We start from the raw sequence: 18,060 nt of genomic DNA, 5'->3' as shown, positions 1-18,060 counted from the left end.
TGGGCCAGACATGGGTGGCAAAGGTGGTGAGACGCAGTCAGATTCTGGATCTGTTCTGAAGGTGAAGACAACAGGACTTTCTGAGAGATTGGATGTGGGGTGTGGGAGAAAGAGGAGTCAAGGATGACCTCAAGGCTTTGGGTCTGAGCCAGGGGAAGGATGAACTGCCCCGCATTGACTTTCCTCTCATGAGAAGGGGGATAATTCTCTGTGCTTCACAGATGTAAACCTTGAAAGAATGACCTTCCTGGCATATAGCAAGCCCTTCTGAAGTCCTGGTTCTCAAGGGGATTGGCCGCGTCTGCAAGGGCAGCCCTGCCACTGTAAGAAGGTTAGCAAAGCCGCCCTGGTTCCATCCCCCCCCAGATTTGCTCAGAAGACTAAGGAACATTTGTCTCATGCTTTGCAGCTGACAAAGCACGTTTGCACACACTGAGTGCCGTGATACAATAGCCCTGCTGAGCTGAAGGGCCCTGACACGTTAGCCCCGTTTTGTAGGTAAGAAAAATGGAGACCCAGAGAAGGTCAGCGACTTCCTGCAGTCACACAGCCGATTGTGGCAGAGTGGGAAGCCGGATCAGGACAGCACGCTGAGGGGCAGAACCTCTTCTCAGCATCCCCGCCCCGGCTCAAATTTCTGCTAAGAGTGCAGTGGGTGTGCACGGGTTAATCTGACAACCAGCTCCCCAGGGACCATCCTGAATAATGGGCTCAGTACACATGCCTCCAGAGGCTTCCAGGAGGGGCGGGAAGAGGACCCCAGCCAGGCCTGCGCAGCAGGCCCTGTCTGGGGGCAAGGAGGGCTCCACACATGTGACGGCTGTGTCACACACACGTGTGTACCATTGTGCGCCCCATGTCCATACGTGGCCTCTCACCAGCCCCCTCCCAGCCAGCCCTGTTCACCCTGCCCACCCCCTCCCCCATGCACCCTGCCCTCCTGCAGCAGGGAGCCCAGAGAAGCATTTCCTGTTTGGGGGCCGCCTCCTCCCCCTCTAAGTCCAGGTTCCCAGGGCCCCAGGCTGAGCAGAGGTGAAGGGAGGGCAGCCCCCTGCCCCTCCTCCTTCCCCGGCCACCCCCAACACCCGGTCCAGCTGGAGCCAGGAGGCTTGAGGGCAGAGGTAGGAGCTCAGTATATAAATGAGGGCTGCGGATGCCCACGCCTGTGTGATCGAGGTGCTTCCCACGTCCAGGGCCTGCATGCGAAGGTGGGTGACTTCCTGTGTTAGGGCCTGCAGAACGCCACACCACTTTCGCATGTACACCTAAAGGGTTTAGCGTGTCAGAGTATGTGCAACCTGGGACGAAGGGACAGAGTATCGAGAGAGTGCTCTTGTGTGTGGAGAGGAGCATACACACGTGTGTGATGTGAGAGCGTGAGTCAGAGCATGTTTCCACACACATGACAAGCAGTTGTTCACGGGTGTGATGAGGTCAGTGTGTCCCGATTGGGGTCTCTGTGAGTCTCTGGGAAGCGACCTCAACCCTCCGCCAAGAGCCCCAGACGGCGCTGGAGTTTTCTGAGGGTCGTCCAGCCTCCTCTTCTCGACTCCCAGCCCGTTAGCAGCGCCTCCTCCCCTCCCCTGCCCCCACTCCCAGCACCCCCCACCCCTGCCCCCCGCCCGACTGCTTCCTGCTCTGGCGGCCCCCGGGGAGCGAGAGAAGGGAGCTGGCAGCGGCCCCAGCCCACTCCTTACAAGGCCTGAGCCCGGCCCGGGCCCGCCCCCGGCCCGCCCGCCGGAGGCCCCAGTCACTCCCCCTGTCAAGAGCGGCTGCCGGCCGGGCCCGGGCCAGTCAGGGGGCGTCGCGATGCTGCTGCGCCTGCTGCTGGCCTGGGCGGCCGCGGTGCCTACGCTGGGCCAGGCCCCCTGGGCCGCCGAGCCCCGCGCTGCCTGCGGCCCCGGCAGCTGTTACGCGCTCTTCCCGCGGCGCCGCACCTTCCTGGAGGCCTGGCGGGCCTGCCGTGAGCTGGGGGGCGACCTGGCCACGCCGCGGACCCCCGAGGAGGCCCGGCGCGTGGACAGCCTGGTGGGCCCCGGCCCGGCCAGCCGGCTGCTGTGGATCGGGCTGCAGCGGCAGGCCCGGCACTGCCAGCCTCAGCGCCCACTGCGGGGCTTCACGTGGACCACAGGGGACCAGGACACGGCCTTCACCAACTGGGCCCAGCCCGCCACGGGTGGGCCCTGCCCGGCCCAGCGCTGTGCGGCCCTTGAGGCGAGTGGCGAGCATCGCTGGCTCGAGGGCTCATGCACGCTGGCCGTCGATGGCTACCTGTGCCAGTTTGGCTTCGAGGGCTCCTGCCCAGCACTGCCCGATGAGGCAGGCCAGGCCGGCCCCGCCGTCTACACCACGCCCTTCCACCTGGTCTCTGCAGAGTTTCAGTGGCTGCCCTTCGGCTCTGTGGCTGCCGTGCCGTGCCAGGCTGGCAGAGAAGCCTCTCTGCTCTGCGTGAAGCAGCCTGACGGTGGCGTGGGCTGGTCGCGGACTGGGCCCTTATGCCCCGGTACTGGCTGCGGCCCGGACAACGGGGGCTGTGAACACGAGTGCGTGGAGGAGGCGGACGGTCGGGTGTCCTGTCGCTGCACCGAGGGCTTCCGGCTGGCAGTGGACGGGCGCAGCTGCGAGGACCCCTGTGCCCATGCCCTGTGTGAGCAGCAGTGTGAGCCTGGAGGGCCACAGGGCTACAGCTGCCACTGTCGCCTGGGTTTCCGGCCAGCCGAGGATGAGCCGCACCGCTGCGTGGACACAGATGAATGCCAGATTGCCGGCGTGTGCCAGCAGATGTGCGTCAACTACGTTGGTGGCTTTGAGTGCTACTGCAGCGAGGGCCACGAGCTGGAGGCTGATGGCATCAGCTGCAGCCCCGCTGGGGCCATGGGCGCCCGGGCTTCCCAGGACCTTGGGGACGAGTTGCTGGATGATGGGGAGGATGAAGAGGATGAAGATGAAGCCTGGGAGGTCTTCGATGGTGGCTGGACAGAGATGCCTGGGATCCCGTGGATGGAGGCCACGCAGTCACCTGACTTTGGCCTGGCCTATAGACCTAGCTTCCCAGAGGACAGAGAGTCACGGATGCCCTACCTGGACCCCACCTGGCCACCCCCGCTTAGTGCCCCTAGGGTCCCCTACCACTCCTCAGTGCTCTCTGTCACCCGGCCTGTGGTGGTCTCTGCCACACGCCCCCCACTGCCTTCTGCCCACCAACCCCCTATTGTCTCTGCCACGCGTCCACCCCTGACCCCTGCCCCTCAGCCCCCCGTGATCCCTGCAGTACAGCCAGCTTTGCCCTCTGACCACCAGTTCCCCAAGATCTCAGCCAACTCTCCAGATCTGCCTTCTGCCCACCGACCCCCCATTATCTCTGCCACACACCCAGGACCGACCCCTGCCCACCGGCCCCCAAGTATCTCAGCCAAATATCCTGAACTGTTCCCCGCTCACCAGTCCCCCATGTTTCCAGATACCCAGAACGCCACTCATTTGCCTCGAATCCCAGCTAACCACGCCCCTCTGGTCACCACCTCCAGCGCCCGTCAAACCCCTGTGACCCCAGTTATCCCGGTCCTCAAAGCCCAGGCCACCCACCATCCCATTACTTCCACTGTCCAATCTTCTCTGATCACTACCTCCAGGCCCCCTGTGTCGCCTGCCCATCAAGTCCCCGTGCCTGCTGCCACCCAACCCCCAGCCTTCCATACTCCCCTGCCCCCAGAGAGCCCCACTAAACAGACCTTACTCACTAGCCCGACACACTCCCATTCCAAAGCCCGACAAGTCCCAAGGGAAGGTACCCCTGACCCCAACCTGGCCCCGTGGCTGCCCTCGGCAGTCCCCACAGCCCTGGGGGAGGCCAGTCCAGCAGGCCGCAGCCGCAGGGATGATCGGTGGCTGCTGGTGGCACTCCTAGTGCCAACATGCGTCTTCTTGGTGGTCCTACTTGCACTGGGCATCGTGTACTGTACCCGCTGTGGCCCCCACGCGCCCAATAAGCGCGTGACCGACTGCTATCGCTGGGTCACCCACGCCGGGAGCAAGGGCTCAATGGAACCCGTGCCCCACCGGGGCAGCCTCACAGGGGTGCAGACCTGCAGAACCAGCGTGTGATGGGGCGCAGCCCCCGCTCTGTGGGGTGGGGGAAGGGCCATGCGTTGGACACATGGGCCAGGCTGCACCAGGGACCCACGGGGGCTGCCCAGCTGGACAGAAGGCTTCCTGGTCCCCCGGGCCCAGCCGGGCTCCTCTCTCAGTCAACCGCTAGACCTGACTCTTGGGAGCTCTGTTTCCTGGCCCAGCACTCACGACGGAGGAGATGCCGAGGCCCCCCAGGACCTCAGGGGGTGGGTTCTGGGGTCTTCTCCAATAAACGGGGTGCCAACCTCATCCAAAGCTCCTGACCCCCATTGGTGCCTGAGGGGAGGGTCTGGGAGGACTCAGAAAAAAAGAGGGGATCTTCCTTCAGCTTTTTTGGGCTCCCCAGGAAATAAGGTAAGACTCCTCAAGGCAGGGTATGCTCTAGAGATTCTCAGGGAAACAGGAGCCCAGAGAGGGCAGAACTTTGCCCAAGGTCACACAGAGAGCCTAGGAGTGGGAGGTTCGGCATGAAGAGAATTTCATATTGGTTCCTCTTTTTACCATAACTCTTAGAAGGTGGGACTGAATCTGGAATGAGGGCTTCTGCTGAACTGGAGCCAAACTGGGGTTTAGGGGGGTCAAAGGCAAGCTCTAGGCCTGGTGATTCTGGGGAGTGAAGGCGGTCTAGAGAGTCAGCTCTGGTACTTCCCTTCCCCTCCTCAAAGGCCACCCAGAAGTTGGTGTCTGGGGCTCAGGCAACTTGAGTCAAGGGTGCTGTCACCCCCCTGGGGTGTAGGCGATGGGAGGCACTCCTCTCTGCTCTGGGGAGGCGGTGGGAGTAAGAGCCTAGAAGCTGGGCTGCGGAGAGCCAGGAGCCCAGGAGCGAGATCCCACACGCAGCTCCCTGGGCAGCCTCCTGAGCAAGGCCTTCCCATCTTGGGCCACACTGTGCCCTTCTCTGTGTGGATGGTGCTGGGAGAGGGAGAACAGCAGACCGAGCAAGGCTCAGGCTGCTCCAGGCTGAGATGTGCCATGAACGGGAGGAGGGGATGGTAAAAAAAAATCACAGCCTGTGGGGACCCAGCAACCTCCCTCATCCTGGGCTCATTGCCTTGGGGGGACCAAGGAGGGGGAGGCGTGACAGGGGGAGGGGGAGGGGGAGGCGTGGGTTCCCACCACCTCTGTGATTTTTCAGTTGCAGCTTCTAAGGGACCTCTAATTAGGACGGAGCAGAACCACCACGACCACCCGGGCAGGCGAGGAGGGGTGACCCAGAGCCCCCTTTCCTATGCAGTGCCCTTTGCCACCCTCTGACCCCAGGGGCTGGGCCTGGGCTAGAAGGCTGAGCTGGGCCCCAAGGGACCAGGAGAGGAGGGGCGGAAGTTGGGGACGAATAGAGGCGCGGGGTGGGGGGCGGCACGGAGGGGGCGGAGGGAACGCTACGCACCGCCCCCCCTCCGCTCTCACGTTCCCCTAACTCAAACCAGACGCCCCCGACAGATCTAGCCCAAGCTTTTAACGTTGGAGGCGCCGCCGGAGAGGTTCACTGGATGGGAGTGGGGGTCGCGAGGTGGTCCAAAGGCCTAGGTCTGAGAAGAAGGTGGGGGGCGCAGACTGGGGGTTGACAAAGCCTGCCAGGACGGGGGTTGACAAAGCCTGCCAGGACGGGCGCAGACTGGGGGTTGACAAAGCCTGCCAGGACAAAGCCTCCTGTGACCCTGGGCAGGAGATCCACAGCGCCCCGAGGGCAGGAAGGAGTTAAAAGCACTGCTGTCAGAGGGCGGGGATGGGAGTGGGGAAGGGGGCCCAGAGCCGGCTCTTTGTCATCCTGTAATGAGCACCAGATGCGGAGCTGCGTGCGGCCCTAAACGGACAGCCTCCCAGGGCAGAGCCCCCACTAGCGCCGAAATGGGGCTCCGCCCAGACCCAGCGCTGCGTTTGAGGCTCCGCCCACTGATTCAGGCCCCGCCTCCTCCAGGCGCGACCCGGGCCTGTACTATCAGCTTGGCTTCTCGGAGCTACGAGCCACGCCCACCCACTGCTGCCTGGCGTCCCCTCGGGAACTCTCCAGAGGCAACGCCCACCAAGGCCACAAGCCTCGCCCCCTGCCAGCTCAGAGGTTCTCGCCGAGCGATTGCCCCGCCCCTCTGCTCTATCAGCTCCGCCCCGGCCAAGGCAGTACCTAGGCCCCGCCCACCATGGCCATAGCCCCGCCTCCTAAGCGCAGCTTGCGCTAGGAGACTGGAGGTTATTAGTTGCAGCTTCCAGGAGGTATGAACTCCGCCCAGAGTTTGCACATTCTCCTCACGCAGCTCCGCCCTTTGCAGAGCTGGGGACTAGGTCCACGAGTGTAGGGAATCCCGCAGAGACATGAATTCTGTCCGGTAGAGATGCAAACTCCGCCCTCCAGGGGTTCACCGCGTTCCATTCTAGCGTCTCTTCAGGCTACACACCCAGCTACAAGCCACGCCCCCCCCAGCATCCAACATCGTAGGGTCGGGACCCCAGACCGGCCTCACCTAGGGAAGAGCTCCGCCCACGTATGGCTAACACACTTTCGCTTCTTACTGAGGTAATGGCCCACCTACACAGAGCCCCAGGGCCCTCCCACTAAGAATGTCCAGAAGCCCCGCCCTTGATGGTCCCTTAAGTCCCGCCCACCCAGAGCGCTGCTCTCTGGGGCTTTGAGCACAGGCATCAACCACGCAGAGAAAGTAACCCAACCTCTCCTCTCAGGCTCCGCCTCCTGTTAATGTATAGCCCCACCCACCCTAGGCCCCACCTTCTCAGGACGGAAGCCACGCCCGCTCCGGACCTGGGACCCTCGAAGTCCTCACTGCCTCCGGGTATGCTCAGACTACTGGGTCCGAACCCTATTGACCAGGATGCCCCTTGGACCCGACCCGGGCGCCCACTCTCCTTCCCTGCCCCCGGTTTCCGTTCGTCTAGATCGCGGGTTCTTTGGAGGGAGCTCCAAGACGGTATCAAGAGTCCGGCGGACGGTGTCCATGAATGGGCCTTTGGCGCCACCTACCTTCGGTGGCTTGAAGCCACCAGAAAGCCTCAATCCGGCCTCTCCCAGAGCACACTAGTGTTCAATGAATAGTTGCTTAATTTATTAAATGTTTATTACTGTAATATCTGCCGAGTTCCCCCGGCAAAACGGCAGATCTGCTCGCAGGTGCCCTCCGTCGTATTTGGAAGACCCCAAGACGGCTTCACATTGGTCCTCAAGCTGAGGCTGTCCCTGCCAATCTTCATAGCAGCTGGTGGGACTCTTGCTGTTCTTCCTCTTGAATCCTGTTTCCCGGGGGCGAAAGAACAGCGTCTCACCTGGGGTCAAGAACTGTTAGTGCTGGGCCCTCCCTTCCCCCAACTAGCGCTCGGATGTGTGGACACCTTTCATAGGGGTGTGTGTTTAGCGGGAGGGAGTGGGTTTGGGCTCAGAGGTCCTCAGCTGGGATCTGACAGTCACAGTTTTTGGAGCGGAACTGATCTCAAGGCCGGCCTCTATATCAGTGCCCATCCCTACATTTGAAAATATTAGTCTGCTGACTCCTACACTAGACGGGGTTTGGGGGGGTTCTCCAGGGAGCCCTGGAGGTTCTGAAGTTCAGCGCTAGGAACTCAATAAAATATTCTTCAAACAATATTGGAACAGGCCGGGGAGCTATAATTGAGGGGGATTGGAACTAACACCTACTGAGCTCAACTAGGTGCCAGCACTCCCTGCTTCAGAACCACCCCCGGCAAACTCAGGCCTGAGGAGTAGGATGCCTTCCAGAGGGGATTCCACCTCTGGTGTCCTGGCCTCTACAAATGCGAGTGGGGTTTGGTGCCAAATACTAATTAAAAGAATAGTAGATGCTTGCAGCCTTATTATATGCCTAGCCCAATTCTAAGGGCTTTACATTAAAGAATCTTTTAAGAACCATAGCATTTAAAGAACATTTAAAAGGGCTTCCCTGGTGGTGCAGTGGTTAAGAATCCACCTGCCAATGCAGGGGACACGGCTTCGAGCCCTGGTCCAGGAAGATCCCGCATGCCGTGGAGCAACTAAGCCCGTGCGCCACAACTACTGAGCCTGCGCTCTAGAGCCCGTGAGCCACAACTACCGGACCCGCGTGCCACAACTACTGAAGCCCACGCACCTAGAGCCCATCTCCGCAACAAAAGAAGCCACCGCAGTGAGAAGCCGGCGCACCTCAACAAAGAGTAGCCCCTGCTCGCCGCAACTAGAGAAAGCCCGCATGCAGCAACAAAGACCCAACACAGCCAAAAATAAATAAATAAAATAAGTAAATTTTTAAGAAAAGAACATTTAAGAACCATAACAATCCCCAAGAATTGCCATTTTTATCACAATTTATGAATGAGGAAGCTGAAGGCACTTGCCTGAGTGCCTTGTGTTAAGCCACCTGCCCTATTTGACCAAGTTAGCAAGTAGAGGTTTGAATCCAGGTAGATTCTGTGATCCTCACCCCTAGAGCAGAGCCAGTGCATAATGACCGCCATGTCTCTGATCAGAAAATGCCCATTTCCCAGGGAACTTGCTTTTAGGGGTGAGGCTGCAAGATGTGGGCTCCCAGGCTGATCATGATGTGATTGGGTGTGGGGGGCAGGTGAAGCCTTCCTCACAGTCAGTTGTTATGGTTTTGGTGAATGATGATGCTAAGTGAGGCATGGCCTGTGACCTCGTGGGATCCAGACAAGGGGCCCAGACCAGGTGCAGCTTTAGGGCCCCTGAGAGTGGCCATGCTTTAGCGTGATTTTGGTGAGTTTGGGGATTTCTTTCCAGGAGACCAACTGGCAGTGGTTAAGACCAGGCACCCTAGGGACTTCCCTGGTGCCACACTGCCAATGCAGGAGACACGGGTTCGAGCCCTGGCCCGGGAAGATCCCACATGCTGCGGAGCAACTGGGCCCGTGCGCCACAACTACTAAAGCCCGCGCGCCTAGAGCCAGAGCTCCACAACAAGAGAAGCCACCGCAATGAGAAGCCCGAGCACCGCAACAAAGAGTAGCCCCAGCTCGCTGTGACTAGAGAAAGTCCGCGCGGCAATGAAGACCCAACGCAGCCAAAAAACAGAAGACCAGGCACCCTGCACCAAACAGCCTTGCTTTGATTCCAGCTCCACTACCTGAGGGTTGGGGACATTAGGCAGTTTCCCTAATCGTTCTTCATTTGAACAATGTGTATACTATAATACCCATGATAGCCACAATAATCTGCTGGAGATGAGAAGGGTCTCTCTATGAGGAGAGGCAGGTTTCTTGATGGAAGCCTATGACATTCGGGGTGGCTGCAAGAACCTCCTGTAGGAAGTGCTGTCTGCTTTAGCTGCCAGTGGGGAGCCCTGAAGACAGAGTCCAGAAACTGATCATGGGAGAGCTGAATCCACAGAAACTGACATCCTACGCCCACCAAGTCCCTACGGCAGAGGTTCCCAAACACTGTCGGTTCACCACGTCCTGAGTGTCTCAGTTGATTTTTTCATGGTGTCCCTTGGTCACCCAACAGTTCCATTTAATAGTTAGGTTCAAATGACGTAAGAAGTACTTGTGTTTTAATACCTCAGTGGTCATTTGAGAAAATAATACACATACATTGAAAGATACAAAAATATTTTATTCTTAAATAACCACAATCACTTGCTGATGGGTGTGTGCACCACTTCTCAAAACTTGGAGTGAGACAGGACATCGTCACCTTCATTTCCTGTTCTGCATTGACTTTCCCTGTGGTACTTGCTTTTTATCATGGCAGCTGCCAAAAATCCAGCTGTGCAAAGATATTATGTCATCGAAAGGAACGTACTGCAATCCGACGTTGAAGCTGTGAACTGCCTCGAGCTAGCAGCTTGCCAGTTGTCTGACAGATATCCAGTATCTCTGTGTTTCCCTCAAAGTTTTATAATATTTCATGGCATCCCCATGAGTTTGCTGCAGTGCATGGGCCCTGCATCAAAGGAAGGATCTTGTTAGACGCCAGGATTCTGAAGGAGGATGCCTGTGAGGAGTGGGAAGAAGGTGCGAGGTTCCGGGTGCCTGGAACCCTTCCCCTCCCCCTTGCTCTACTCCATTGCCAGGTTTGTCCCATGATAGCTAATGAGAAGGAGAAAAATGAAAACAAAATGGCAGGTTGGGGGGGGTGGGGGTGGGGGTGTGATGAATTGGGAGATTGGGATTGACATGTATACACTGATGTGTATAAAATGGATGACTTGTAAGAAAATAAATAAATAAACAAACATTAAAAAAAAAAAAAAACCAAAACCAAAACGGGCCTGTGGGTGGGCAAAATCAGATTAGAAAGATGATATCACTCCCAAGATGAATGACGGAAGCCTGTGGAGAAGAGGCAAACCTGGCTTTGGGGGTACACTACCAGGCAGCAGAAAGCAAAGACTGAGGTCTTAACACATGGATTGCCTTACGGGAAGCTGGATTTTCTCGCTCTAATGCAGGCATCTGACAGCAGCTTTCTCAGAGGGCTCACTCCAGCCCCAACCTAGCACTGGTCACACTGGGAAGAGTCACACTTCCTTGGAATAATACAGAGGAAAAAATTCCGAGGCTTTGGAGAGCAGAATGGTAAAATCAGTCTATCCCACCCGTTAGCTGACCGACCTCACAGGCTGATGTGCCACCGGCCCCGGAGATTCTCTGCTCTCAGTGGCCGCTGAAAATAGGCTGATTAGGGCTTCCTTGGTGGTCCAGTGGTTAAGATTCTGTGCTTGCACTGCAGGGGGCATGAGTTCGATCCCTAAATGGGGAAGTTCTGCATGCTGTGCGGTGCGGGGCCCCCATAAATAAATAAATAACTTTTTACATTAAAAAAAAAAAGACAGGCTGATTAAAGAAGCCCTCAAAGGACTGATTAAAATGGGTGCTCTACCTGGATACTTCAGGATAATAATCTCCCTCTTTCAAGGTTCTTAACCTTAATCATATCTGCAAAATCCCCTTTTCCATGTAAGATAATATACTCACAGGTTCCAGGGGATTAAGATGTGGGCATATTTGGGGCCATCATTCTGACAGCCACACTTAGGGACCAGGAAAACAGTGCTGGGTTGGTGTGAGATCCCTCTAGCCACAGCGAGCAGGTCCTGCAGTGGAGCGCCCAGCAGGACAGATGATAAAATCTTTTTATTGTCGGCTTGTTTACTAGTGAGAGGTTGCCAGCCACTTTCTGCTGCAGCCAGACTGCTGGGAGAGGTGCTGTTATCTGCCGATTTTCACCCAACAGTCATTCCTGGTCATGTGGCCATGGCACTGGAGGGGACAGTGTGCTGCCACAGCTGTCACAGCCTTGGGAGTGAGAGGCTGCGTCAGGAGATGTTTCCAGCTTTGGCCTGGATCCAGACCCTCGTACTGAACTTATGTCTAGCCACCCCCTCTTGGGGGCCCTTGGGGTTCTTTCCTGCCATCTGATTTCAGTTCAAGTCCATCACCGGCATCTGGGGCTGTGTAATCACTTTATGTGTTGTTGTTGTTTCTTATTTATTTATTTATGTATTTATTGGCTGCGTTGGGTCTTCGTTGCTGCGTGGGCTTTCTCTTGCTGTGGCGAGTAGGGGCTACTCTTCGTTGTGGTGCGCGGGCTTCTCATTGCAGTGGCTTCTCTTGTTGCGGAGCACGGGCTCTAGGCACGCGGGCTTCAGTAGCTGTGACACACGGACTCAGTAGTTGTAGCTCGCGGGCTCTAGAGCACAGGCTCAGTCGCTGTGGCTCACGGGCTTAGTTGCTCCGCGGCACGTGGGATCTTCCCGGACCAAGGCTCAAAACTGTGTCCCCTGCATTGGCAGGCGGATTCTTAACCACTGCGCCACCAGGGAAGTCTCTATGTAATCACTTTAAACCTCAGAAGGAAAGGAGGTCTCAAATGCTCTCCTCCCAGGGGTACCTTGGCCCCCAGGCAGTCAGCAAACTTCGATGTCAAGCAAAATAGAAGGGAATCTTTGGTAGGACATTGGGAGCCGTGGGGTTAAGGGTTAATGTGGGCTGAAAGTCAGACCTGGACACAAGCAGAAGCTGGGGTAGCTTGGGAGGCTGGAGCGGGGACGCAGGAGCAGCGTGATCAGGCCACTGCCGGATGCTCGTCCCCAGCCAGGCTCAGAATATGTGAGACTTTGCCTAAAATTTACATTCCACGCATCCATTTGGCCTCTCTTGGATCGTGGGCCTGCAATTGTGTTGGTTGAAGAGGAGGGGAAGTCTTTCAGAAGGGGAAGATTACAGAACCACCAGCTCGTTTAAAGCGGCAGGCAACCTCTAAGTGGCAGTTTCTCTCACTAATAAGGACATAATTAAGGAGGAGATTTTAATTTTCTTCCCTAGTAGAGGCTCCGCCACAGAGCTTGCTCACAGAGGACCCACCTCGGACTATTTTCCTCGTTCCTGTGTGTAATTTAGGACATTTTGACACATGCAGAGCCCCATATCCCCAGGGGAACAAGGGCTATTACAGGGAGAAGGGTCAAGTAGAGGCCACTGGAACCCCCCAGACACTAAAACAACAAGCCATTCACTCACTTGTCCAATATTTATCAAGACCGTACTGTGCATCAGAGACTCCACAAGGGATCAGGGTTACAAAAGTAACCAGACAGGAGAGCAGCAAGAATACATAAGGTAAGGAGGGGGGCGAGGGGCAGGGAGAGAAATAGGTGAGGGAGATTAAGAGGTACAAACTTTCAGTACAGCATAAATGAGTCATGGGTATGAAATGTACAGTGTGGGGAATATAATCAATAATTAGGTAATATATTTGTATGTGACAGATGACAGTTAGGCTTATCATGGTGATTATCTTGAAAGGTATAGAAATATTGAATCACTATGTTGTACACAAGGAATTAACAAAGTGTCATAGATCAGTCATATTTCAAAAACAAACAAACTCATAAAAAAAGAGATCAGATTTGTGGTTACCAGAAGTGGGGGCTAGGAGGATGGGGAATTGGATGAATGTAGTCAAAGGTACAAAGTTCCAGTTATAAGATAAATAAGTACTAGGGATGTAATGTACAACATGACAAGATAATTAACAGTGCTGTATGTATTATATGAAAGTTGTTAAGTAAATAAGTTTAAGAGTTTTCATCACAAGGAAAAAATTTTTTCTATTACTTTAATGTAAGTCAAATCATTATGTTGTACACCTTAAATGTATACAGTGCTATATGCCAATTATATCTCAATAATACTGGGAAAAAGAGCAATACGTAAGGTGAGACCACCCAGGGCCCTGCCCAGGCAGGAGAGGGTGGTGATCTGAACCAAGGCAGAAGCAGAGTTGGGATGGGAGGAGAGAGTAAAGTTGAGAGGTGGTTGGCAAGTGGATTTGGACCGGATCCAGTGACCGGCTGAATGTGAAGGAGGACTGTGGCCGCCGGGTTTTGGCTCCCCCTGGTGGTGCCATTCATGGAGGCGGAGACATGGAAGAAGCAGCCACTTTGGAGAGATGGGTGCTATTCAGTGTGAGCTCTACTGCGTTTGCCGTATTTGGAAGTCACCCAAGTGGGCTACTCAAGAAGGTACCTGTATGCCTGAATCCAGAAGGAATTCCTTCCTCCTCAAGGAAGAGGGCCAGGTTGAAGATGGAGATTGGAGCTTCCTTTCTACCCCACAGTTGGCGGTCCCTGAAACCACCGGAGCTGCCACCTTCACTGGTGAGTCCTTCACGTTCCACCCCTTGCTTTCCCAGCAAACAAACGAGCGATGCGCTTTTTTTGTTTTTGTTTTGTTTTTGTTTTGTTTCGTTTGGCTGCACCGCGTGGCTTGCGCGATCTTAGTCCCCCAACCAGGGATTGATCCCGGGCCCCAGGCGGTGAGAGCAACGAGTCCTAACCACTGGACCACCGGGGAATTCCCCTCCAACTCCTAACTTGATAACTGTCCACAGAGTCTGAAATTTTCAAGGATCTTATGTTTGTTTTATAAGTGTTTTTTAGAGTTTTGAACTTGATTTTTATTAAAATATTAGTCTAATATTAAAATATTAGTTATAACACATTGTGGTTTTTTACAATATTTATTTATTTAGCTGCGTTGGGTCTTTTTTTCTTTTAATTAATTAATTTATTTATTTTTGGCTGCATTGAGTCTTCGTTGCTGCACACGGGCTTTCTCCAGTTGCAGCCAGCGGGGGCTACTCTTTGTTGCGGTGCGCGGGCTTCCCACTGCGGTGGCTTCTCTTGTTGCAGAGAACGGCCTCTAGGCGCGTGGGCTTCAGTAGTTGTAGCATGTGGGCTCAGTAGTTGTGGCTCGCGGGCTCTAGAGCGCAGGCTCAGTAGTTGTGGCGCACAGGCTTAGTTGCTCCGTGGCATGTGGGATCTTCCCTGACCAGGACTCGAACCCATGTCCCCTGCATTGGCAGGCGGATTCTTAACCACTGCGCCACCAGGGAAGTCCACCCACATTGTGTTTTATAACACAAAAATTAAAACTCTTCTACTGAAAAAAAAAATCAGTATTTTTATTTTGGTCAGTTTTAGTTTATAAGTTTTACAAACAGCAGCCAAAAAGAAGAAAAATACAACTGCCTTTTCCTGGGCAACCACAGGTTACTGAAAATTAGCCGATTTTGGTCTCAGCTGACATACCAGACAGAAACTCCTCCTTGGAGCAGAGCCAGCACAACCTCTGGCACTTGGTGTGCAGTTATCAATTTGGCCGCTCTGCTTTTCTTCGTTGCTGTTGATCTGACTCCCAGGGGCTTTTTGCCTTCACCCAGCGGGGCAGCAGCTCGCCTTTCCACCCTGACTCAGGGACGTGTCCTTGTCCTTTCCAGCCACTTCAGTGATAAATTCATACTCAGGGGCTCTGGAGGACAGAGGGCAGTGGGTGTGACCTGGGAAGGAAGATGAAACTCACAAAAAGTGCACGGGCCTGCCACCTGGGGGTGCTCTAGGGGTCCGGTAGTTCTGGGTCTGCATCCACAGAGGGGACACAAAACCTCATGGGCTGCTCTGGGTTGGGGAGGCAGCACACACTTCCCTGGCTGCCCTTCTCGGGCCCATGGGCCCACTTCCAGTGAGACTGAGTGATGCAAATCTCCTTTGGCAGGTCTGGGCCACAGGATAAGGTGAAGCGGGCCACCAGCCAATCCTCAGGACCTTGTAGCCCCAGTAACCCCAGAGGTGTTGGTAGAAGCTGTGGAATCATTCACTTAACACATGTTCACTGGACATTGACTGTATGCCAGGCGCTGTGCTGGCTGCTGGTGAGTGTGTGTGCACATGCGCAATATGGATCTATTTATCTATTTATTTATTTAGGCTGCATTGGGTGTTCGTTGCTGCGTGCGGGCTTTCTCTAGCTGCGGCGAGCGGGGGCTACTCTTCGTTGTGGTGTGCAGGCTGCTCATCGCGGTGGCTTCTCTTGTTGCGGAGCACGGGCCCTAGGCACGCGGGCTTCAGTAGTTGTGGCATGTGGACTCAGTAGTTGTGGCTCGCGGACTTAGTTGCTCCGAGGCATGTGGGATCTTCCCCGACCAGGGCTCAAACCTGTGTCCCCTGCATTGGCAGACGGATTCTTAACCACTGCACCACCAGGGAAGCCCTGGAGTACCTATTTATAATTAATAACAGTAATAGTACAAATGATGATGATAGCTAAATTTATTGAGCACTTGCTATGCTGTAAACCCTGTTTTTAGCATGGTGGCATATTATCTTTTTTTTTTTTAGTACTGTTGTGATTTTATTTACTTATTTATTTTTTATAGTTGATTTACAATCTTGTGATGGTGGCATATTATCTTATTTAATCCTTATGACAACCCATGGAAGTCAGAAGATTCTATTATTATCTCCCATTTTGCAGCTGAGAGAGAAGATAAGTAACTTGCCCAAGGCCACTCAGGTAGTAGTGGCAGAATTGGAACTCCGTCAGACTGAAAGGTCTGCACCTGTTACCATTTGCCTCCCATAGCTTAGTTCTAAGAGAAGAAACAAATAATAACCTCATGCATACATAAATAAAAATAATTGCCACTTATGGTGAGTGGCAGAAAAGAAATGCAAAGGGAGCTGAGGTAGAACAGTGGATGGCTTCAGACAGAGAAGTCAGGGCGTCTCGGGAAGAGCTGGGGATGCGGAAGGCTCCTGGAGCTAGCACAGCATGTGCCGAGACCTCGAGGAGGGAAGGAGCCTGGTTTGTTGTGGGATCAGGCATGAGGCCACAGTGGCTGGAGCTCCAAAAGGAGAGGGGAGCTTGGGGATGTCCGCCAGACCTCACAGGGGTCTGAGGGCCAGGGCAGGAGTCTGGGTTTTCCTTGAGGCACTGATATATATATATATATATATATATATATATATATATATATATATTTCGCACCACGAGGCATGCGGGATATTCCTTCCCTGACCGGGGATGGAATCCGTGCCCCCTGCAGTGGAAGCACGGAGTCTTAGCTGCTGGACCGCCAGGGAAGTCCTGAGGCACTGGTATATTTTGAGTGAGGTGAAGATGTGATTTGGTTTATATTTTAAGGTGATTCTGCATGGGCTGGAGGGGATGCGAGGAAGGGGAGGCTTGTTGGAGTCCAAGGTTGTCACTGGAAGAGGACCCCCTAGGGGGACCTGGAGCAAGGTGGTGGCTTGGAGAGGACTGGGGGTGTTTAGAGAGATGTGTTGTAGGCAGAATCCTGGGTGTAGATGTCACGTCAGGGGTGAGGGAGGTGTTCATGGATCAAATGTTACAACTTCCAGATCTTCGAGATAGTCCAATTGGAGCGGGGAGAAGTGGGGCCGGGGGTGTGGGTGAAATAAGACTGGTCCTGGTGGGCGATGGCTGCGGCGCTGGGTGCTGGAGACAAAGGGCCTTGTTGCACCAATCTCTCTACTTTTGTGGTCTTTGAAATTTTACGTAATACAAAGTTTTTTTAAAAAAAACTATGAAGAAGAAGATTGCTATACAAGCGCCTGGCTTAAGCAACAGTGGTGACACTATTTCCTGAGATGGAAAAGATCGAGAGAAGCAGGGTTGGGGGTGTGGAGATCGGGCACCTTGTTTCAGCTGTGCTGTGTGGAGCTGAGTCAGGCCTCGATCAGAGAGCAGAGGCAGAGGTCTCTGGGATCTGGGGACAAAGCTCTGCCCCCTTCCTCAGCCATTCTTCTCCTTTGAGAATGGTTTAGAATGGGGTGTCCTGGTTCACTGTTGGCTCAAATAGCGACCCAACATGAACAAGAGGCAGCAGACCAGCAGACGGGAGCTGCCCAGCAGACACTGGGATTTCCAGTTTCACCAGGCTTTGCAGGCCCAGTGACCCTTCATTAAGAGGTGGAAATGGGTTCAGAGCCTGTATCAGCCATCCATTGCATGTAACAAACCACTCCAAAACTTAGTGGCTTGAAACGACAAGGATTTCTTATTTCTCACCATCCTGTAGGTCAGCAATTTGGGCTGGGATCAGCTCGGTGGTTCGTCTGCTAGTCTGCTACTCTTACCTGGGGGTCATTCCTGTGGCTACAGTCATGTGTGGCTCCATCTGGGCTGGCACGTCCAGGCTCTTGGCTGGGGCATGTGACCTCTCATCTGTCAGGAGACTAGGCTGGGCATCTTCACAGCCTGGTGGTCTCGGGGCTCCAAGAGAGCACAGGTGGAAGCTGCAAGTCCTCTCGAGGCCTAGCCTCCAAAGCTGTGCAGCCTCACTTCTGCCACATTCTACTGGACAAAGCAAGTCATAAGGCCAGCCCAGATTTAGAGAGCAAGGAAATAGATTCCACCTCTTGAGGGGATGAGCTACAGAGAGTTTGTGGCCATATTTAATCTACTGTAGGCTAGAGGGCCCAAATAAATGACCTAAGCATGTCATTCTGCCCCTAGTAGGCCTACCACCACCTTCTCCCTCAAACAAACATTATAAAATGGTTGGTGTTCAGGAATTCCCTGGCGGTCTACCGCCGAGGCCTGGGTTCAACCCCTGGTCAATCCCACAAGCTACACGGTGCAGCCAAAAAAAACCCCCAAAAAACAAAC

General features: G+C 54.6%; 1 protein-coding gene across 1 annotated transcript; it reads left to right on the top strand.

Annotated features, from left to right (window-relative positions):
- Window positions 1-1,809: 1,809 nt before the first annotated feature.
- Window positions 1,810-4,286, top strand: CD248 (CD248 molecule; the record flags this gene model as incomplete). Its single annotated transcript, XM_082843952.1, has 1 exon — window positions 1,810-4,286. One exon carries the CDS (start codon window positions 1,810-1,812, stop codon window positions 4,102-4,104), a length of 2,295 nt encoding a protein of 764 aa, XP_082700078.1. The 3' UTR covers window positions 4,105-4,286.
- Between the last annotated feature and the right edge of the window lie 13,774 nt (window positions 4,287-18,060).

This window comes from Leucopleurus acutus (assembly GCF_964270905.1).
Source record: "Leucopleurus acutus genome assembly, chromosome: 8".
Taxonomy (NCBI): domain Eukaryota; kingdom Metazoa; phylum Chordata; class Mammalia; order Artiodactyla; family Delphinidae; genus Leucopleurus; species Leucopleurus acutus.
Note: the sequence above shows the minus strand (reverse complement) of the source record. Positions and strands in the feature narration are given on the sequence as shown.